Source organism: Prunus persica, chromosome G7 (genome assembly GCF_000346465.2).
Source record: "Prunus persica cultivar Lovell chromosome G7, Prunus_persica_NCBIv2, whole genome shotgun sequence".
Classification (NCBI taxonomy): Eukaryota; Viridiplantae; Streptophyta; class Magnoliopsida; order Rosales; family Rosaceae; genus Prunus; species Prunus persica.
The window spans coordinates 15,713,273-15,735,823 of NC_034015.1; the positions used below are offsets into that span (position 1 = coordinate 15,713,273).

The 22,551-nt window shown below is 38.0% G+C and overlaps 6 protein-coding genes across 6 annotated transcripts; 1 reads left to right on the top strand and 5 right to left on the bottom strand.

The window, feature by feature from the left end:
• On the top strand, window positions 119-2,625 carry LOC18770109 (pentatricopeptide repeat-containing protein At3g50420). Its single transcript, XM_007202134.2, has one exon. The coding sequence runs from the start codon at window positions 174-176 to the stop codon at window positions 2,292-2,294; it is 2,121 nt and encodes a 706-aa protein (XP_007202196.2). The 5' UTR covers window positions 119-173; the 3' UTR covers window positions 2,295-2,625.
• On the bottom strand, window positions 2,717-4,180 carry LOC18769275 (salicylic acid-binding protein 2). Its single transcript, XM_007202387.2, has 3 exons — window positions 3,787-4,180; window positions 3,551-3,688; window positions 2,717-3,193 (listed from the first exon to the last, which is right to left on the bottom strand). The coding sequence occupies exons 1-3, from the start codon at window positions 4,168-4,170 to the stop codon at window positions 2,912-2,914; spliced, it is 804 nt and encodes a 267-aa protein (XP_007202449.1). The 5' UTR covers window positions 4,171-4,180; the 3' UTR covers window positions 2,717-2,911.
• LOC18769514 (salicylic acid-binding protein 2) lies at window positions 5,737-9,285 on the bottom strand. The gene is made up of 3 exons (XM_007202380.2): window positions 8,671-9,285; window positions 7,040-7,174; window positions 5,737-6,211 (listed from the first exon to the last, which is right to left on the bottom strand). The coding sequence occupies exons 1-3, from the start codon at window positions 9,040-9,042 to the stop codon at window positions 5,903-5,905; spliced, it is 816 nt and encodes a 271-aa protein (XP_007202442.1). The 5' UTR covers window positions 9,043-9,285; the 3' UTR covers window positions 5,737-5,902.
• Window positions 10,103-14,985, bottom strand: LOC18769507 (nuclear pore complex protein NUP58). The gene is made up of 6 exons (XM_007201986.2): window positions 14,555-14,985; window positions 14,036-14,150; window positions 12,120-12,590; window positions 11,168-11,690; window positions 10,923-10,963; window positions 10,103-10,708 (listed from the first exon to the last, which is right to left on the bottom strand). The coding sequence occupies exons 1-6, from the start codon at window positions 14,863-14,865 to the stop codon at window positions 10,670-10,672; spliced, it is 1,500 nt and encodes a 499-aa protein (XP_007202048.2). The 5' UTR covers window positions 14,866-14,985; the 3' UTR covers window positions 10,103-10,669.
• On the bottom strand, window positions 16,101-17,208 carry LOC18769133 (putative glucan endo-1,3-beta-glucosidase GVI). Its single transcript, XM_020569005.1, has 2 exons — window positions 17,139-17,208; window positions 16,101-17,044 (listed from the first exon to the last, which is right to left on the bottom strand). The coding sequence occupies exons 1-2, from the start codon at window positions 17,206-17,208 to the stop codon at window positions 16,101-16,103; spliced, it is 1,014 nt and encodes a 337-aa protein (XP_020424594.1).
• LOC18771433 (dof zinc finger protein DOF3.4) lies at window positions 17,912-19,322 on the bottom strand. Its single transcript, XM_007203063.2, has one exon. The coding sequence runs from the start codon at window positions 19,115-19,117 to the stop codon at window positions 18,089-18,091; it is 1,029 nt and encodes a 342-aa protein (XP_007203125.2). The 5' UTR covers window positions 19,118-19,322; the 3' UTR covers window positions 17,912-18,088.

The following is a 22,551-nucleotide window of genomic DNA, read 5'->3' on the forward strand; positions in this document are numbered from 1 at the left end:
TCAGCTTCAGCTTCAAAACTGAGTCTTGAGACGGCCAAACGGTGCGTTTGGAAGGCGGGTCTTTGGTGATATATTGGAGAACATCAGGGACGGTTCTGATATATTGCAATTTGTTCTACTTAAAAATCCAAACCACCAACTTTTTTGGCGGGTAAAAGGATTAACTAATTTATATGCCACCGCCGTATGAAACCTCTTTCTTAGCAGCTCTCATACAAAGATGCACCTCAATAACCTCACTGAAACAAGCGCGGCAACTCCACGCTCTCCTTCTCACCACCATAGCTATTGGCTCGTACTCGCCATACCCGTACAACAATGTCATATCTATGTACTCACGGTGCGGTTCACTCGAAGATTCCCAGAAGGTGTTTGATAAAATGCCTCAAAGAAATCATGTTTCTTTCAATGCGCTCATTGCGGCCTATTCCAGAGATTCAAGAAGTGCACTTTTGGCTTTTGAACTACTTAACAAAATGGGAAGTGAATGCCTTAGGCCAAATGCTTCGACTTTCACAAGCTTACTACAAGCGTCTTATACTCTTGAGGATTGGTTGGTTGGCTCTTTGGTTCATGCCAAGGTTGTGAAATTTGGTTTCTCGAATGATTTATGTGTTCAAACTGCTCTTCTTGGGATGTACTCCAACTGTGGAGATTTGGAATCTGCGAGGAAAGTTTTTGGGTGGATAGTTGATAAAGATGTTGTGGCTTGGAATTCTATGATTTTTGGGAACTTGAAGAATGATGAGACCAAGGAAGGGCTTCATCTCTTTGATGGCATGCTGAGGAGTGGAATTGTTCCTAGTCAATTCACATATTCAATGGTTTTGAATATGTGTAGCCGATTAAGATATTTTTGTCTGGGGAAACTCATACATGCCCGAGTCATAGTTTCAAGCACACTAACTGATTTGACTTTGCAAAATTCCCTGCTTGACATGTATTGCAATTCTGGTGACACCCGAGTAGCATTTAGTGTGTTCAGTGAAATGTACAACCCAGATTTGGTGTCATGGAACACAATGATTTCTGGGTATTCAGAACATGGGGATGGAGAGCTGGCCATGAATTTGTTTGCTCAGTTGAAGAAAATTTCTCTCCTCAAACCAGATGAGTATACTTTTGCAGCCATCATATCTGCAACAGGAACATACCTAGCTTCCGACTATGGTAAATCTCTTCACGGGCAAGTCACAAAAGCAGGATTTGAGAAAAGTGTTTTTGTAGGAACTACACTTGTGTCTATGTATTTCAAAAATGGTGAAACTGATGATGCTCAGAAGGTGTTCTATTCCATTTTGGATAAGGATGTCGTTCTCTGGACTGAGATGATCATGGGTCTTTCGAGATTGGCTGATGGGGAGAGTGCAATTAAGTTCTTTTCTGAAATGTGCCAAGCAGGCCATAAGATTGACAGCTTTTCTCTCAGTGGAGCTTTGAGTGCTTGTTCCGACCTTGCCATGTTAAAACAAGGTGAGATGATTCACTCTCAGGCTGTAAAAACAGGGTACGATGTTGAAATGTCTGTTTGTGGGAGTCTGGTGGATATGTATTCGAAAAATGGTAGCCTTCAAGCTGCTTATTCTATATTTTCCCAAGTTTCAGACCCTGATTTGAAATGCTGGAACTCAATGCTTGGGGGATACAGTCACCATGGCATGGCAGAGGAAGCATTGAAGCTGTTTTTTGAGATCGAAAAACATGGTCTCAGACCAGACCAAGTAACATTTCTGTCTGTGCTCTCAGCTTGCAACCACAGTGGTTTGGTTGAAGTAGGAAAGTTCTTGTGGAAATGTATGAAGGAAAACGGTATCACACCTGGGCTTAAGCACTACTCTTCCATGGTAAGTTTGTTAGGTCGAGCTCGATTATTAGATGAGGCAGAGGAGCTTATTAACAGTTCACCATTTAAGGAAGATAATCTTGAACTGTGGAGAACTTTGCTAAGCTCGTGTGTCATCAATAAAAATTTGAAAGTAGGAGTTCATGCAGCAGAGCAGGTTCTAAGTTTAGATGCAGAAGACAGTGCAACACTTGTCCTGCTGTCTAATCTCTATGCTGCTGCAGGAAAATGGGGTAGTGTGGTAGAAATGAGGAGAAAGATTAAAGTACTGACGCTGGAAAAGGATCCTGGACTAAGCTGGATTGAGGATAAGAATAATGTTCAGGTATTTTGTTCAGGTGTTCAATCAGAACAAGAGGTAGGTGAAGCCCAAGCTGCACTGCATTGGCTACAAGGAAACATGGTAAGATCACAAACAGATGAATCTGATGAACAGATGTATACTACATAAGATGTAGAAAGAGGTAGAATCTTGACATATCAATACTTGTATTAGAATCTGAGCATCCAACTGAAAACCAATTGGCAATAGGCGGAGGCCAAAGATCATTTAAACTATTATGCAAGGCTTTAGTTCCCCAACGTGGGATTCACACTCTCAACAATTTAGAATCAACGCCGCTAATTCCTTTTAATAAGCTTTAGAATTGATACAAACTCTTTCCAGCTTTCATTACCACTAGCAATAAAGCTGCTACTTTGACAGCAGTACTCAGAAGCCTAGAAATGAACAATCTTACTTGTAGCCTAATTAACCAACCATAGGGCCCTCATCCTAACATATTGAGTTGATATTTTGCTTGAACTCAATGTGTTTGATACAATTAGAGTGAAGAATAAGTTTGACATAATCTGACAACAAATTTTTTTTATAAAAAAAACTCGATTAAAGACTAACTGATATGATTTATACTTACAAGGCTTCAAAGTGATGAAATTGAAAATAGAAAGACCAAATTCATGGCGTTAACACCTAGAACACACGTTTAAGTAGAGTAGTAGTTTTACACTCACGGTTAGCAAACTTATTCTCCTAACAATTGGCCTAAAACGTAGCTCGCTAACATTTTAAGCGTACTTTTGTGCTATCTCCAGAAAAGCATTGGAAAGTTCTTGTGGCTTTGAAAACATTGGCATATGATCAGCACCCTTAATCTCCACCACATTTTTAACCCCGCTGTTTGCAATCATCCATCGCTGAAATTCCTCAGTTATTATCAAATCTTTGTCACAAACCACATAAACTCGTGTAACCGACCCATATCCCTCATTTGAGAACTTCTTCATCTTAGCCACTTCTTCACGAAAGAATGAACTCTTCCTCACTAAACTCTTGGCAAGTTCCAGATCCTTTGAGCATGTACAATGCAATAACATCAGTTCAGGAAGTATAAATACGCACAATACAAGTTTATACACGTAAATCCCACTTCAGGAAAGAGAGTAGACAATTAGGAAGAAAAAAAAATCACTCTAATTGAGCAGGAATTCCTTTTCACTATAATTTATGTCATTTACAAAATTCGACATACGTAAATCCAAGTACTACTGAAATTATTAATTGCTAGAAATTTAAACGATGGAGATTTAAATTCCCTCATTTAAGAATTCTATGCAATTTTCAAGAGGGTAAATCTAAGGTATTTTCCATGATATAGTTGCACTGTCTCTTGCGTCTGTGTGTGTGTGTTTGTGAGAGAAAGATACCTCAATGGGGCTGAGTTGATAGAGGTTCGCCTGTAAGTACTTGGGACCGAAGAATATCGACGTTAAGGGTTCTTTGGCGCTTCCAAACTGTTCAAACTGAGTGTCTAGCCATGAGTCTGCTGGTATCTTCTGCATGAACTTTTGACAGAAAAAAACCAGTGTTTTGAAATAGATTTTAGTTACCATTCTAATTAAAGTAAATAAATAACAAGGTGAGGCTTGAAATAATAGTATACCTCATCCATAACATATGATGGCTGGTGAGTTGTATCTGGCAGAAAGGCAGTCAAGAAAACAGCAGCAGAAATTTTCTGTGGGAACCTTTCCATGGCAAGGGACAAGTTCATGCCTCCAAGGCTATGCCCTACAAGGATCACCTTTTCTTTTGGACCAAGTGAGGCTATAAGCTCCAACAAAGGCTCGGAGTACTCTGCTAGTGAGTGAACATCGTGTATGGCCTTCATGTTGATGCCGGAACCGGTAAGGTTCAGCACCGTCACCTTGTGACCGGAAGACTCGAGCTTCGGCTTGATCTTGTACCAGCACCAAGCCCCATGGCCAGCACCGTGTACTAGAACGAAATGAGCATGAGCCTTCTGTGCTTCGTTGGTTGCTGCCATTTTCTTATTGGGTATGATCGATTGAAATTAATAAAAGGCTTAAATGTCGAAATGGTCCCTGTGTTCTACCTTATCGGCCAATTTAGTCCCTGTGTTATTAATTTGGCCAATTTAGTCCCTGTGTTTGTATATGTTAACAAATTTGATCCTTTCTGTCAAAATTATGTTAAAACCTATAAATAAATAAAAATATTTAAAATTAATTTAAAAATCTGTAATTAATTATAAAGATTTAAACTCAAATAATAATAATGCTAAAATGATTAAAAGCCACACAACCTCAACCTCAAATGGTCTCGATTCCTGTAGGAAACAAAAGGTTCTTAGTTGAATTGATGCCTACTCTTTTCTTGCTGCAATTTTACTCTTTTCTTGCTGCAATTTTTCTTCTCTCTTATGTTTAAGATTTTCTCATACTCTACCCTTCATCTCTCTCTCCTCTTCGATCCATTGGCCTGAATATCGTTGACTTTTGCTGCCGCGAGGATGATCAATTGGCGGTAGAGCCATCAAGGTTACGGTGACCGGCTATGAAGATCTTCGTGATTTGTCAGAGAGGAAGCCGAGAGAGAGAGAGAGAGAGAGAGAGAGAGAGAGAGAGAGAGTTGTTGTGGTTAGGTGGGGTTGGAATGGTGGTGAGGGTGGCTATGGTTTGGGGTTGGAGTGGTGGTGGTGAGGGTGGCTGGGTTTGGAAGGTGGTTGAGGTGTGTGCGCGAAATTAGGGAAGGTGAAATTAAAAAATATATATATATTCCATTTTCAGATTGAATTTAAAATTTTATAATCAATTACATTTTTTATTTTAATTAATTTTAAATATTTTATATTTTATATTTTAAAGGGAATGGACCACATTGACTAACATATACAAACACAAGGACCAAATTGGCCAAATTGATAACACAGGGACTAAATTGGCCTATAAGATAAAACACATGTACCATTTTAACATTTAAGCCTTAATAAAATTCCAAAACTTATATTATAACCTAGGCAGGATTTTCCAAAGCAGAAATTTCCACAGTAGGGTTTTTTGTTTTGTGCAAGTCAAGTTAATATTAATTTATGAGTAATGTTAAATTTACCCTATTTTTATACCATATTATGTAACACGTATTTAACAGAAGTAGTTAATTTATTGGACCCAATAATTGTTTGGAACAATCAAAAAACCATAAAGTTGCCACTCACTAAAGTACAAATAATTGTATAAAAAAATAAACTCTTTCTCATCAATAATTTGAAGATTCCCTCATGCAGCGGAGCAGGTTATCATTAAGTTTATTTTATTTTTTGACACAAGCGATATTAATATTAAAAGGAGATTCGAACATATGATCTCGAGTACAAGACAACTGCTTTTTAACCATTAAAATTATAAGCCCTGCCAAATTTTTATTAAGTTTAGATGTGCAGACCACAATATATCTTGGTTTCCCACTCCTTTCTCTTACAATTAGCATTATAGTGTGGGGTCTTATGTCTCCCTTTCCTTTAGCATAAAAAATATCATAAAATCTCGATGCATAAAGTATGATTTGCGCACTAAATGATGTGACATTTTTGTTTTTGTTCAAATTTTTTTACCTCAATTATTAGATACCGAGATATACACTAACACATAATATTTAATATACAAATTTAATAACTCTAGCATTATTACATAAACATAGCTCATACATGTTCAAAGTCCAAGCATAACATGTTCAAATTTAATCTCCTCGATCGCTTTTCAGCCGGATCCTAACATTGTTGAATCTGAAGTATACTTATTTGCTATATCTACAAGAGCATTGCAAACTTCTTGGGTCTTTGAAAACATTGGCATATGATCGGCGCCCTTGATCTCCACCACATTTGTAACCCCACTGTTTTCAATCATCCACCGTTGAAACTCCTCAGGAATTCCTTTATCTTCACTACAAACCACATAAACTCGTGGGACCCGACCATACCCCACATTCGAGAATTTCTTCATCTTTGACAAGTCTTGAAGAAAGAGCGAACCTACCCTTACTAAACTCTTGGCGAGTTCCAGATCCTACATTCCAGTATGTGCAATGCAATGAAAATTGCACGTTAGTCGTTCGTGGAATTTAAAGACCTATATGATGATATGGAATTTCTTTACTCTGAAATAATGATTTTTCAACCATTAGTTAGAAAGAATAACTATTATTTTTGCTTACAAAATTTGGCTTCTTAAAATATAGAAGGGGCAAAGGACTCACTAGTATAGTGATTTAGAGTATTTACTCCCTCAGGCAAGGTCCTAGGTTTGAGTCTTAGCATTCGTGTAGTGTGTGTGAGTTTAGTATGCTATCGCTCATCTCAATAGGAAAGGTCCTCTAAAAAAAACAAAAAAAATCCTTTTGAAATGATTATGCGGCTCAGTTACAAATGGTATTTTGAAATGAACACTTATCGTTTGTTTTTTAGTCTGAAATGTGCATTAATTTTTCACTTTAATTATTCTTAACAAGAGAGACACGTTCCTTCTTATCTACAATGAGAGAAACATTATCCTTTTTTTGGGAAAAAAGTTTACCAATTTTGGACTAGCGTGGTTGGGTGGAGCTCTTGTCTCTTGGTGTTACTTTTTCAACTTTTTTATCATTTTTTATAATATGTGTTCATTTTCAATTGGCCATCATCTTAATCCAGCCTATAGGTCTCTTGAGGGGACATAAACAATGGAACGGGACCAATGATGTTTCAGTAGCTGTTGTTTCTTTCTGTGAAATTGGGCCTAATTGCGCGATAAAACATGACTCAAATACCACAACTTGAGTGTTATTGTCGTTATCCTAATTCTAACTCACAGATGAGTTGTGATATGTGCAGGTGGGAGGGAGAGAAAGAAATGTACCTCAATGGGGCTGAGTTGATAGAGCTTGGCTAAGAACTCAGGACCGAAATGCATTGACACTAAGGGTTCTTCAGCACTTCCATAATTTGTAAACTGAGTGTCCAGCCATGCTTCTGCGGGCGTGTTTTGATTGTACTTTTCACATCGAAACAGAAACCAAAGTGTTTATTAAATCAGACAGATATGTGAAAACGAATGAATTGTCTCATAGCATGCTACAATGCATTTTAGGATGTCACTTAAAAAAGCAAAAACATAAATAATACTGTTTGGGGACGACAAAACAATCAATGTGTTCCCAGACAGTAGTTGAGACGTTAACCTCATGAAGTAGCAGTATCACTGAAGTGCCATTTTATTATACTAATGTGTACTGAAAAGAACGCAGAGTTGGGACACCATTGCAATGTTTAGACTATATATGAAGTAGCTTTTTCTTTTTCTTTTTCTTTTTCTTTTTTCTTTTTTTTTTCTTTTTTATTTAAAGGAGGTATTATGATGGGGAAGAAGATCCTCAGTGTTTCATTGGTTATATATTTGCCTCATAATAATTTAGTGACCGAATTTGAAAAATAATTTTATAATTATCTCTAATATTATAGGTCAATGAAAAGCATCGATCACTAGCTTTTGACAAACACGATTAGCGTAAACATTGTAATTTAATCATTACCTTTTTCAAACACAATTAGCGTAAACATTGTAATTTAATCATTACTTTTTTTCAAACACGGTTAGGTTAAACATTGTAATTTAATCATTTACCTTTTGACTAACAATAGAATTTTTTTTTTAAAGGCTAATTAGCTGAAAGTAACGTAACACGATTTCTTTGAGAACGAGGGCTTATAATTAAAGCCTAAAAGTTTAATTGAAAACCAAGTGATGGAAAGTCAGTTTGCTCATAAGAGTACCTCCACCCTAAAGGGCAAGGGTTATTACTATTCATGTGAATAGTGGCAGCTCTTAACTTTTTGTTTCCACTTCAAAGAGAAAGGGAAAAGACAAGGGCAATTACTATTCACTTTAATTTATTTTCTATTTTCTATACTTAAACCATTAATTTTGGTGTGGGAAGTGAAGAATATGACTAGGTTTTTATTTTTTATTTTTTAAATTCTGAAATTTTTGGTATTTTTCAAGATATTTTTTTTCTATTTTTTTCCAAATCCAGAGAAGTTTTGCCCTCAGATCTGCTCAAGCTTATAGAGCCCACCAGCTGCCTAGGCCCCCTCCTGTCTGGGCAAAAGAGGAGTGCTGGAAGTGCTCTAATACGTAGTAAATAATTTTATATTATATTTTGGATTGGATTGGATTGGCTTGAATTAGAGTTTATTCATATTTATTTTGTTAATTATCTTACCCTAATCAGATATCAGAATGTAACCAAGAAGCATGAAAGAAACAATTAAAATTGACTTAATTATCTGTCATAAGAGGCTTTATTGTTCTTGGTTAATCCCTGGGAGCTAGAGCGAAAAAAGGCAAATAAGCTTTTTTTTCCGGCCTCAGTTAGGAAGGGGGAGGGGTATTCACACACACGGTGCCATGGGGTATTCTCAATCACATAGCTAAGACCCCATTGTCTAACATGGCAAAGCTACTTGAGCTCTGAGATAATTATGCCATACCTGATCCAAAACATGTGAAGGCTGGTGTGTGGTATCTGGCACAAAGGCGGTCAAGAAAACAGCAACAGAAATTTTCTGTGGGAAGTTTTCCATGGCAAGGGCCAAGCTCATGCCTCCAAGGCTATGCCCTACAAGGATCACCTTTTCTTCTGGACCAAGTGAGGCTATAAACTCCAACAGAGGCTCAGAATACTCTGCTAAAGAGTGAACATCTTGTATGGCCTTCGTGTTGATCCCTGAAGCTGCAAGGTCCAAGGCTGTGACTCTGTGACCAGCAGACTCTAGCCTTGGCTTGATCTTGTACCAGCACCAGGAGCCATGGCAAGCCCCATGTACTAGAACAAAATGCTTCTCTTCTTTTGGTGCTGCCATTTTTCTCTGTTGGTGATTTGTTGTTCAAATGGGATCTTTAGGCTATTTATAAAGATGGCTTAACTTTTATCCTATAACTTTTAGTGAAGTTTTATTAATTTAATTTAGTCCTTTAATTTGTCGGTTCATTTTATGTAACATGGTTTTAAAGGTCTAGTTAAATCTCTTATTCTCCTTCCACAATTCTTTGTTGGTTTGCAAGTAACAGAGTGGGGAAGTACTTCTGTACTTATCTCGATTTGTATTATCTCCCTTTCTACATGTAAGATGAGATTATATACAAGATAGTGTTAATATGATATACATTGTCGGCTCATTCTTAATGGTCTAAACTTTTAAGATCGGATAGTTCACAACTTTAATTTCAATTATACATATATTGCCTCCGCTTCTTTAGTAGGAACAAGTTCCCCTTAATTTTTTTATCAATTAAATTTTTTGAAAAGGGCCGGAAATTTCAATTAACCTTTAAGTGAAGAACGTGATGAGGACTTAATTGAGTTTTTAACTTGAAAAAACAAGTTATGATTTGAATCAGATAGCCGGATATAGTAATTAGGACAAATGTCAAGAGCTTTACCAGAACATACAACATAGCCACCATAAAAATTTATACAAGTTAGGTGGGTGCCACTTGTCATGACTGAAACCAGACGGAATTTAATACACTGTATTGTCACTTGCATTGCATACACGAACTAGAACCGAACTGCATACACAGAAAAACGACACTATACTTAGGTAATCATAGGCATGGGGTTGGGGGGGGTAAAATATGACACTTGTAGACATGAACTATTATGGTCTAGTTACTGCCATAAAAATAAAATAGCGAATCAATATAATGAGATTTGAACTTAGAATCTCCTCTAATTTATGGCAGGAAAAGTCATGATTTAATTGTGTCATATTTTTTTTAAGATATAAATGAGTCTAAACTACGAGGGGGAAGGAAACTTTCAAATATCAAGGTATCATGGGATTCGAACCTGAGACTACTAGTCTGTAATTTAATGTCTTTTCCACCGGACTGAAGAGAAAGGGGGAAGGCGTTGAAAAATAAATAAAACCTCTTTCAGGTGGTTCAAACGATTTTTCATGAGAATTCAATTCACACATCAAACAAAAAAAATGGAAAACACAACATTCATGAGGTTGAGTATCAGTACATGGTTGGCACAACTTGCCCCACCAACAAATCCAACATTAGACAATTTCACATGTTTATTTGACATCGAACATGTCAAACAAGTCTATCTCAAGGATGGGCCTACACTTTTTCTTGCCAACACATTCAAAAAAATTGGGACCTAGATTCTACCCTAAAATTATACAGTGAAGTTGGTGACATGAATCTTCCAACATCTCGTTGTAACATTACAGCACGCGGAAAGCGTTTGCAGCGAGGAGGCAGTACACAGACGACATGGCCAAGCAGCATTTGAAATGAAATATGATTCTCTTGGGACTTGGATTTAGTGAAATATCTCTGGAGATCCATTCACTCCACAGAAAATGAGCCGCACGCAAGTCACGCAGAGAACAAGGAGAATAATTCTCGACAGAACACAGACGTTTTCTAACATAAGAGCTTTCATCCACATTGTGTGACCTGAAACCACCGCAGCTAACGTCGGCCACCCCGACCCCTTGATTTTGTTGATTTCTGCAATTGTTAGAATACACAGAAAAGATTATTCAGTAGACGTACACTGCACCTCAACTAAACCATATTATTAGAGATGGGAAATCAAATCATATCTGCAGCATAGAGCTTAAGTTTGGTAATCTTTGAGTCCCATGTTTGTTTCTGGAACAAACTTAAGTTATATGAAGTGAAAATTAACTGAACTAAGAGAGCTGAAAGAAGATTCACGCACCGATGAAGTAAAGCTAGACCCCATCCCTGTTGCAGGAGCACCTGGAAAAAGTGAGAAAATATCCTAATTAGTACCGTCACAATCTTGGCAGTGTAAAATTGTAGATCTTTATAGCAAAAGACTTCTGCATGTCTTCAACCATACACTGTCTGATGTAGAACAAGTAACGAGAAATTATAAAGAAGAGTAAATTTGACAATTTAATGTAAAAGTCCTGATGTAGAACTAACAAGAATGAGATAAACCTGAAGCAAATAATGAGCTTCCAATAGGAGTAGTTGAACCGAAGGCCGCAGCAGTATTTCCTAGCAGAGAGGGAGTTGAAGCAGCTCCAAACAAAGATGCTGAGGAAGAACTAAACAGTGACGTCTGAGGCGTAGCAGAGGATGATCCAAAAAGAGAAGATATAGGACCAGAAGTGATTGGTGTAGCAAACATAGAGGAAGACATGGAAGAAGATGGAGCAGAAGGGGTATTGAAAAGTGAGAGTCCACTCCCAGAGGAAGCTGTAATAGTAGCTGTAGATATCTGGGGGGCAGGTGATGCCCCCTGAGTTCCTGAACTGGCAAACAATCCAGCAACTTGTGTTGATGGTTGTGAAGTTGCAGGTAAATGCAAAGTTGGATGCACCCTCTTAGCAGCAGCTTCTTGCCTAGCTGTTTCCCGGCGATCAGCCTCGAGAAATGGATCATTCCCATCCCCTAGGCGGCGCTGGTTAGCAAGATAAGCTGATTTCATGGATACAATGTACTGGTGAATACTCTCCACCTAAGAAACGGATCATATTATTGATTAGTAACTTTAAGTGTCAAGAAACATTATTCAGCTTCATTTGTGCTCAAAATGAAGGCCACACGCATCGAACAAGCGAGAAGCCAGTATTGAGCTTTCTTTTTAGCTGCATTGTTTATTTTTCTTTGAAACCATTAAATGATACAAATTATCACAAACGACCATGCAAGTCAAAATGGTTATAACTACCATTGTGCAAATCTTTCTCCACCCACAAACAAAAGATATGAAAATAATTTGTTTACAGCAATTTAAACAATAAAAACCACAAGTTATGGCAGCATGCTTATCATATAAGGCCAACAAAATGCAGGTTCTAGCTGATAAAAGCCACGATGAAGTACATTTTACTGCATATCTCAATGATTAACTTTAACTAAACAAAATACAATTGTTTTTATTTACCTTCGCTGCCACGTGAACAAAAAAGTCATGCACATTTGACATGACTTTTGGAAGAGACTGCAACAATGAGGAGCCATCATTGGCAGAATTCCTCTCTGAGGCTAAAAGAAGCTGCTCTAATTCTTCAATCCACTGACGACACTCAACAAGATACTTCTCAAATCTTGCAATTGTTTGCTGTAGGAAGGGAGACGGTTTCCTTGGAAGCCCGTTGTAGAAATCAAAAACTGGCACTATAGAAGTAGCTGTTGGTTGACTACTTGAACCAGGTGGTACAGTTGCTCCAGAAGCCTGTGACGGTGCAATGGCATTTGAAGTACCTCCTGTATTTGGATGAAGAAACCGTGGGCGTAAAATCATGAAAGTACGAACAGAAACCTCGCTGTTCCGTAACATATCTTTCACAATAGCCATCAACTCATGCAGAAGAGCTTTCTGTCGGTCCATGGCAGTACCAATTCCCCCAAGTTCCTATATAGATAACAAAAGAATTTGTAATTAAACCACACATTGACAATTAGAAACATAAAGCATGCAATAGCAATGATGACTGCAATCACACCTAAGAAAATGGCATTGAAGTCCTAGAACTTGCACCAGACCTTTCTTTTTCTTTTTCTTTTTGGTGGGTACCATTGTTATATTTCCCATCAATCTGATCAGTTTTTTCAATTTAAGTCTTGACATCATCCAACAAAAAAAATATATTGACATCAAACAAAAGAAGAGGTACAAGGCTATCAAATTATCATGAACACGATCAGAAGATATCATTATAAGATTTCAAAAGTCAACCCTCTTATCTAACAGTAATATGAAATGTACTTCTACAAAAGTTAAAAGCCATGAAGTTTTGAGTATAAGATCTCACAAGTGAATTTATTTTCCACTTATGGTAGAATCAGAATGAAAATGAATTGGAAGGTAATGAAAAAGAATCAGAATGAGGCACTCATATTAAGATGAATACTAGCTGTCTGGAACTGGAATGGAATGAGAATGAGGTTTGTTACCGTTGATATGTTTTCTCTCTCAGGGATATCAGAATCAAAACCAATTTGATTATAAAATGTCCTTTATTCAATATAAATTACATTATTGTCAAATACTTACTAATGAAATATATAAACGCCAATAACAATAATTCTACCATGAGCACTCGCAAAATATATACAGACAATTTGCATACAAGATATTTAAAATGGCAAAAGAAAAACATTCGCTTCTAAGTAAATGTCGGACTAAGGAGGAATGGGAATGATTCACATTCTTTCGTTCTCCTTTCAAGTAAACAAGCATGCCATTATGTCAGAAGTCATCTATGTCATCGCATTTTTCAGCAACTTATACCCAAATATGTATTTAATAATTAGAAGAAAACAACATCAACAAAGAATAATAAAATGCCCATAAGATTGAGGATATTTGCACAAAATTTGAATAACAGCATTATGGGTAAGATACGAGTTTTGTTTGCTCGTGGAAATACATCAGGGAATCAGGAAATTATATATCCCTTACAATCAATTAAGAGAATATGGGATCCACAGGCAAAGAGCTCCTTTCATGCTGTTATGTGAAAACTAAAGTATAGAAATTTCATTATTTTATTCAAGAATTAATCATAGAGACCCAATATCTGTGACAGGACAAGCAATAGGAAACTGACTCCAAGAAGCATTTCCACATTTCCTGCTAACTAATTTTCCCTTATGTCCTGTATGCACACTTCCAAGCCTCCAAAGGATCTGGCAGAAGTCACTGATCCAACATAGTATGAGCCCCATAGTATATACACAAGAATACCAAATGAAGCAGTTTGCTTACAATGACAAACCTCATAATCACAAGACCACACCCAACAAGACAAATTTACAGTTTGCAATTAGAAAATCTGATATATCCAAGAAGCAAACCTGAAGGATACGACTGGCATCATGCTCGAAAGTATCATTTGAAACTGAAGAATCGTAGAGACGACTACATTGATCCAGCCTCTGACTCTCATCCCTATGCCCCAGTATCCGTTCCCTGCAAGCAAACAATACTTAGGAACCTCAAAACCCATATATATAAAAACTATTTCTCAGCTCAGCTCATAATTATTAGAGTCAAAAAGTAAACTTAAGACCGTTAATTGTTATGCCAGCGTGACATATTAAATTTCACCTATCCAAAAAATATTACACCAAATCCTACGGAACGTAATGCGAACTACACCAATTAAAGCCCCCCACATATAGAGGAAAAGTAATTCACTTTATGGAGAGCAATGCAGCAAGTTTGCTTAATTTTGCTTAACACAACAAAAAAGACTCGAAATTTTGCTTTCTTTCCCTACACTTTCTTAGCAACCAATCAGGCCAAATACCAAAAAATTCACAATGACAAACAAGACAAAGGCTCAAGATTTACAGAAATAAAAGAAAACGTACTCAATCTGAAGAAGAATTTTCTGGGAATCGGGATGGAGATCAGCCCACTTGGTACTATAACTCGCCGGAGCCTTGTCATTCGTAAACAAAAACATCTGCTGCTGCTGTTGCTGTTGTTGCTGCTGCTGCTGCTGCTGCTGCTGAAATTGAAGCGGCTGTGGCTGAAATTGCTGCTGCGGCTGTTGCTGTTGTTGTTGTGAGAAAAAGGGACTGCTTTGCGGAAACAGCTGTGAGGGCTGCTGAGTTTGAAACAGCGACTGCTGCTGTTGCTGTGGCTGTGGCTGTGGCGTGGAGTAAAACGAGAATGCCATTGTGGGTTTTGTGGTCTGGTTTGCAATCGAGGTCGAAATTGAAGAAGACCCTGTTTAAAACCCTAGAGAGGGAAAAAAAAAAAGGGCAAGTGAAAGACCCGCCCTTTGTTCCAGTCTGGACTAGGAAAATTGAATCATCTTATTTTTGCATCCGATTTTTCTTTTTTCTTTTTTCTTTTTTTCAAAAGCATCCGATTTTTCTCACACACCTTAAAAATTGTGTTTTTATTTACTTAAGAAGAAAAAAAAGAAACTATAAAACTATTTTTGATAAGTTGACAAAAGAAAAAAAACTATTTTTGCTAAGAAAGGAACACTCCCGATCTTTTGGACCACAGAGTCTAAGAGATTGTGGTCACCCACCGTTAGATATTAATCCAATTGTTCAAAAAAGTTTTTTGAAATGAGTGCAAGAGTGAGTGAACTATTGAATTTACATCCAATGGTGAGTGACCACAAATCTCTTGGACTCCTGTAGTCCAAGAGATCAAGACTGAAGAAAGAAAATAGTAAACTAACATTTTTTATCAACAAGGAAAACCGGTCCTTACAAAATTTTCTAAGTTTTTCATTTTCGCCTTATTACTTTTCAATTTTTTAAAATCCTTTTTAAGCAAAAATAAAAAAATAATGTCAAAATACTAGTTTCTACCTAAAGTGTACCTTCACTATCCTTCTCAATACTTGACACGTATTCATGGACATAACCATAGTTAACTGTTTGTTTCGTATCTCTGAAACCATGGTTATGCTCATAGACACATGTCAAGTGTTGAGATGGATGGTGAGAGTACACCGGTGGGCAACAAAAATGCTCTCTTAAATAAGGGCAAGATTTCCTATGCATAATTTGAAAATCACCCATATAAATTATTATTTCAGTCTATAACTCTATTTCACATCTGGATTATGGACTTTTTACTTTGGCCAGTTTAGTTAATAAACAATTGATAATTAGTAAAAATTGTTCTTATGGAGTTAAGGGCAATAATAACAATAAATAAAAATTGTTCCATGAACATAGTTTTTTGACAATTATTTGTTTTTAAATGACCAAACTATAAAGCAGCAGCATCATTATATAAGAGAAAAAAATTTATCTTCATAAGGTTACTATATTTATAATTTATGCAAACAAAAGATTTCACTCCATTGTCCGTATATGGAGACCAATTATAATCAACAAAGGGATTTCATTCTTATTAACCAATGACAATAAAGACCTAATTCCCTAATTAGAAATCAACATGGTAAACTTCACTCATGTCTGGATAAAACAATCCCCAATGAGCTTCAGACCCCTTAGGCTTGAGATCTTCATTGAACAAAGCAAATATGTATGCCTCCAATCCCTTTCCTGGTCTCTTTGGTGTTCCAAATTGCCCATGCTTGATCAAATTGCTGTTATATATTCTGGCATTATCAATAGTTGCTGGATCATGTCCTTCTCCTTCTGATGGCCACCCTGTTTCAGCCACAACAATCTCAACATTTGGTGCCCCTACCTTCTCAAGTGCCCAATAGAGAGCATCTAGGGAAGCATCAAGCAAATTTGTGTACCCTAGAGCCCCATCCGTTACAATAACCTCTGAGGTACTCATCAATGCATAGTCTAGCCTAATGTCATTCGGGTTGTCGCGGTAGGCGAAATATGGATAGGCATTGTAAAGAAGGGGGTAGCCATTGGCTTGCATATATTGTACCAGAGGAACCATAATTGAGGCTGCATCAGGATGCCATGTTCCTGCAGATGGTGGAAATGGTGATGCCAGTACATTTTGGAACACTACTGTTGATATGGGGATATTGAGGTTGGCCGCAATTAGTGCAGTTCTCAGATTTTGCATGGCAGGGAGTATGCTGCTAGCATTTTGGCTTGGAACCATTTCATTTCCAACGGATATGCATCGAAAATTGACAGATGAAGCGAATGGAATGATGTTGGTTTGGAGCCAAGTGGTAGCAAATGCTGGATCATTGGCTAGGGTTGGGACATCTATGTTCAGTGTACCTATGATGACTTGTATTCCTGACCCTTGCAGTGCCTGCAGAACATCTTGTTGTGGATCGAAAATACGAATTCTTTGAATGTTCCTGGATTTACATAGCTGGATTACTTTGTCCGGAGTTGGAAGGTTGTCACCTTGTCTACCATAATTTGCCCCAATGCCATGAGCTCCTGCATTGTGAGACATCAAATGTAAATTACATCTCCCCATTTTATTCACAAGCAATATGGAAATTTATTTGTACGAAAAAGGCCAAGGACTTACCAGCATAGCTTTGCAACTCAGTCACAAGTAGCATAAAAGCTACTACAGAGTATAAGATTGAATGCTGCATTATGCAGAAAAATAGGAGAAGATCAACTACAAAACTGAAACAAAACTTGAGATACAAACCAGCCTAGGCAGCTACCATTCACAATGTGAAAAACAGATGAAACTTGAGCCTTTTTTTATATATGGAACTTTGCAATCTGTCGAAAGAAAATTCAATTTAGAATTCCATATTACGTTTCCATATTAGCAAGTTTAATTCCGTCCCGGCGTGAAGGGATATTCTTTTTCTGTGGTGCAGGTGTTAAGAATGGAGAGTGGAGTTAATTTGTACTAATCTAATTGTAATAATTGGATTGTCCGCATATTAATGTTCTCCTTTTCCTCAGGAATTTCACAATTTTGGGTGCTCTCTTTGTTTCCTTTCCATATCAGAATGCTGTTGATGCTTATCCTCTCCACACAGAAATTTTGGGAGGGTGAGAAGAGCACTGCCCTTGATTTAGATACAGCAAAGATTCGGCTTGCAGGGAATTAAATTAAATTATACAGCTTGGGCTTATATTCATTAATTATATACATGCATGTTGGTAATTTGAGACTGCTGAATGTTGGTAATCTCAATGGATTCAAGAACAACTCATATTCTACAAAAACCTCAAAAATTGTGGGGCAAAGACCAAAGAGTGTGGCCCTTTGGGCAGAATTTGAAAACTGATGAGATGCCAAATTCATTTTCATTTTGTTCTTATACTCAAAAAACTTAGTTCTTGGATTGCCATATGTAGCAATTCAGTGGTAAATTAAATTAGCCTTAAGCCTCAAGCCTCAACACTATCATTAGAAGTCTACAGCAGGACACAGAATATTATCCATAAGATACAAAAAAGAGGAGGAGGAGGAGAGAATTAGGAGAGAGACAAAAAAAGAACAGATTTTTTTTTTCATTTGAGACCATTTCCAGGGGTAGAAATTGCCAACTCTGGCCAAGAACAGAACTCACCCCCAACAGAGCCAGCACCCACATTCACAATCCCACCACCTTCTCCACTCTCAAATTGCCATGTGTTCATCATCCCTTGGCCCCCACCATTACCTCCAACACCAGCACCACCATCTCCCACCCCGGGAAAAGGCCACACCGCTCTCCCAAGCCCAAAGCCCATCTCTTCAAACCCATTGGCCAGCCCAAGACCAAACCCCCCTAAGGCCAAAAACCCAGGCCCCTGAGTATTGAGCAGAGAAGTGAAGCTAGCGCCGCCGGCCCCACCACCGCATCCATTTCCCACATTCCCCTTCAAGTCCCCAAACGCCGCGACGCCACCCGGGTTCATAAAAACTGGGGTGGGGGGAATTGGGTGGTCGGAGAGTGAGGAAGTGGCGGTGGTGGCGATCATGGCGGAGGAGCTGGTGGTGCGGGAGCGCTTAGCGTTCTTGCGGGTTCCGCCGCCGACTGGGATGTCGCGTAGGGTGCCGCCGTGGGTCCAGTAGCGGCGGCAGGACTTGCAGAAGTGGCGGGGCTGGGAGAAGTTGTAGTTGTTGTAGTAACAGAACTTGGTGTTGGTGGAGTCGCAGCGCGGGCAAGGGAGGTGCTCTTGCTCCGGCGGTGGGGCACCCGGCGTCTGGGCCTTCGCCGGCCTCCGGTTCTGGTTGTTCTGCTGATCGCTCGAGTCCGACGGCATTTGGGTCTCAATCAAACGGCTAAGTTTGGTTTGGTTGTGGGGTTTAATCAAAGGTGTTTGATATTTTTGTTGGAGCAGTGATATAAGATGATGGTGAAGAAAATGAGAGAATGGGATTTTGGGTTTTTGCGGGGAGGGGGTGAAGGGGGTTTTATGGAGAGAGAAGGAGGAGAGAGAGAGAGTGTGGGAGAGTGAGATTGGTCCTGCTGTAGCATAACGAAACAGGGTTTCTGAGGCATATATGAAGCAGAGTGAACAGGCTTTTACAGTGTGTTCTGTTAAGCACGACATTTCAGTCGGCTCCAGAACAGCCTCTGTTTTTCTCTGTTTTGGGTCGGCTAAAACTACAGCTACAACCGGGCTCGAACCCTCACAAAAAAAATTTCTGTTTTTTTTTTTTTTTTTTTTTTTTGGGCTGAAAATTTCAAAGTTAATTTAAATTTCCTAGCTATACCTATGAATCTATGATTTGGATGGTGGGGATCAAGGTTATATCCATAAGTTCTTTTTTATAGAAATCCGTTATATCCATAAGATTCTGCAGAAAGTACATTACATATACGTAACATACATATATAACATAGTAATCTAACATCTCTCTGAGTCTCTCTGTGGCTGTTTTTATGTATGTATGTATGCATGTATATTCTATATACAGATAGCGCCTGTGGTCGGAGATTTCAATTCACCTTTTGCATGCATGCCTTCTGAGGCCTAGATCAGGCCTGAAAGTACTGTGCATGGGGGGACTAATTATTATATAAACAAGGTAGGTTTATTCCAATGATCCCTCCATAATATCGTACGAACTTGCTAGATTATAAGATTTATTGCTTTTTGGCTACTAGCTAGCTATTGTCTGGGCTACGTACAGCACTTGCTCTGTGGGGTATATAAAACCCAGAAAAACGGAAGAACCAAAATACAAAAAACAAAAACGAAAAAAAGGAGCCTAATTGAATTTGCATGCAATACACCAAGTTGGTTTGCATTTGTGTTTCATGTTAATTAGGGTTCTTGCTCTCCTCCTCTGCAACAAAATTTGATCCATCTTTCTAACATTAGATTGCTAAATAAAGTAATAAAAAAAAAGGGGGGGCTACATGTTAAATATAGGAAAAGTGCTCGACAAAAAATAATGCCAAAAGGGGCTACATGTCTTTCCCAAGATGGTTCAATTCAAACTTTACCTCTCTCTAAAATTGAAACCATAAGCTGCTAACCCTTTTTTTTTTTTCTTTAGAAAAGAAAAGTTATAAAAATGGCAGATTGGTAAATTGCCATGAAATATGATATTTCTAAGTATAGTGAGCTGAAGACCGAAGAGTACCAAGATCGAAATCAATAATCAAACAATATAACGATCTTGAGTTATCATATTCTATGACGAGAGAATATTACTTATAAGATTATAAATATACTAATTTCTCAACTCATTAACCGTATCAAGAATCTGACACTAGAATGAGATATAGATTATATTTTCTACAAAAATAATCATAAACTAAGATTAGATAAGAAGTGTCTAGATTAATGGGGTGAGAAGACAAAAATTGAAGTAAGCTAAGCGGGCAATACCCGTCAAAGTTGAGAGGGATTGATGGGGTGTTGGGATTAGGTGGGTGGGGCAGTACCGACAGAATTATGAATGTCGGACAGCGTGGGAGCAATTATTGGTTCTCTCCTCTGATTTCGGACGCGTCATGTCCGCATCAGATTCCTCCTCCGTACCTCTTCCTCTCACCGCATTTCGCGCTCCACTGTACCCATTACCAAACAACACACACAATTCTTCCCCCTATTCCCATTCCGGTTTTTCCTATTCCCACCCAAACACAGCCATGTCTAATCTAAGGCCTATGAGCTAAGATATGAATCTCCTACACCCCTCTGTCACAAGACACATAATTCAAAATCATAACCCCTACCTTTTCATAATTTTTATGTAACTAAAAAATAATTAACCACGCACGAACAGATGAATTGGTCAGGCAGGCAAAGGCTTATTATTGTTTGTTATTATCAAGCTTAATATACAAGCCATGCCTTATGATATCAAGCTTAACTAAAGCCATGCATGTTTTGAATGATTAGTTGAGAGCTGAAAGGTAGATTCATGTACTGGCCCTCCTTATTTATGCATCTCAAGCTGCATTGGAGATAAAGGTTAGTATACTTGTCTCTTTTGAAGAGTGTTCGTTAGGAGTTCACGCACAATTCCTAACTCAAAATATCGCAAATATAATGAGAAAAATACATATCAAAATTACTATTCTCTCACACATTCACAACTAATTTCACTCATCTCAACCCAACTCCATAAAGAGACCACAATACACCAAAGAAACTCACTCTTCCATCCTCAAATTTTCTCTCACTTGATATGTAACAACCCTAGAGGCGAACCTTCGAAGCCACTACATATCTCTTCATCACTCACTTTGATCACACGCCAAGGAGACAAACACCATAATGAAATATTCATAGGCTTTCTTACAAAACCAAAGTTCCACTAGAGCAATTTATCCAAACCGATAAGCAATCCCAACACACAACTAAATAGAATTCAAACTAAAGGAAATTAAATTCACAAGGGTTGACCAGTTGCTCTTTGGGGCGAACTAGTCGATTTGTACCAAAAGTGAATACCACAATGGTTCGACCGGTTGATTTGTAGCTGTCACCAACAAGCTATTAATTTGAGCCGCAATTTCCAATAGTAATAACAAACACTTCCTTTAAAAAGGTTATGTTGAACCAAAATTTACTCGAGTTATCATCTTTAAAGAACAATGTGAAGGGTGAGGCAAATTGTGTTTGCTTTGTTACATCATCTTTTTACCTTCTCCAATGAGGTTTAAAAAAATACAAAATTGCTTAAGGGCAAAATTGATGTATTACATGATGAAAGAGATAGAGTGATAGTATACACATGTGATGTATATTTGTGTTAACTCAAATGGCTAAGGCATTGTGCATACCCCTTTGCACTCGAGTTCGATTCCCTCTCTCTATTTTATAAGAGTTTAAACTTTTACTACTAGTGGGCATTACGCAACATAGTGATTGCTTAATCCAAATCAGGGGTCTAATTCACTCCTAAAACACATAAACCCAAAAAACATAAAGGTTGTATTATATTATTGTCTTCATTGCAAAGTCTTGGATAAGATGGACGGATTCTTCCTTTTTCACCTCTTATTCAAGGACTACTAGGTGAGGTAGGGGTGGGGGTGGGGGTCCCTTCTGAAGTGACACGTGGCGAAGAAAGACAGGCAGTTGTCGGTCAAGAGACGAATGGCACGCGAAGGCTGAGAGGCCATAGAAATGTCTCCGGCAAAGCATCATAGGTCGTTTTCAAAGGCTGTGTCAGTCCTAAACACTATTGCCATCCTCTCAAACTGAGTCTCTCTCAGTCTGCTTATTCGGTCGCCTATTATCACTGACAATGCCTACCTCCCTTTCTTCCTTTTTTCTTCACCAACTTAGATTTTTCAATGCCCTCTCTCTCTCTCTCTCTCTCTCTGTTTGTCTCACTCTTTTATATTTGGATTTTTCTGCTATGGACATTATTCCTTCACATGAACCAATGATCATATTTTGGGTGTGTGTCCACATTGAGAAAACAAATATTCACATCTACCCCAAATATAAATGCTTCTAAGAACTTCTAGCTACTTTTTTTGTTTGTTTTGTTATTGCTTTTCTTGGTTGGACCAAAACCA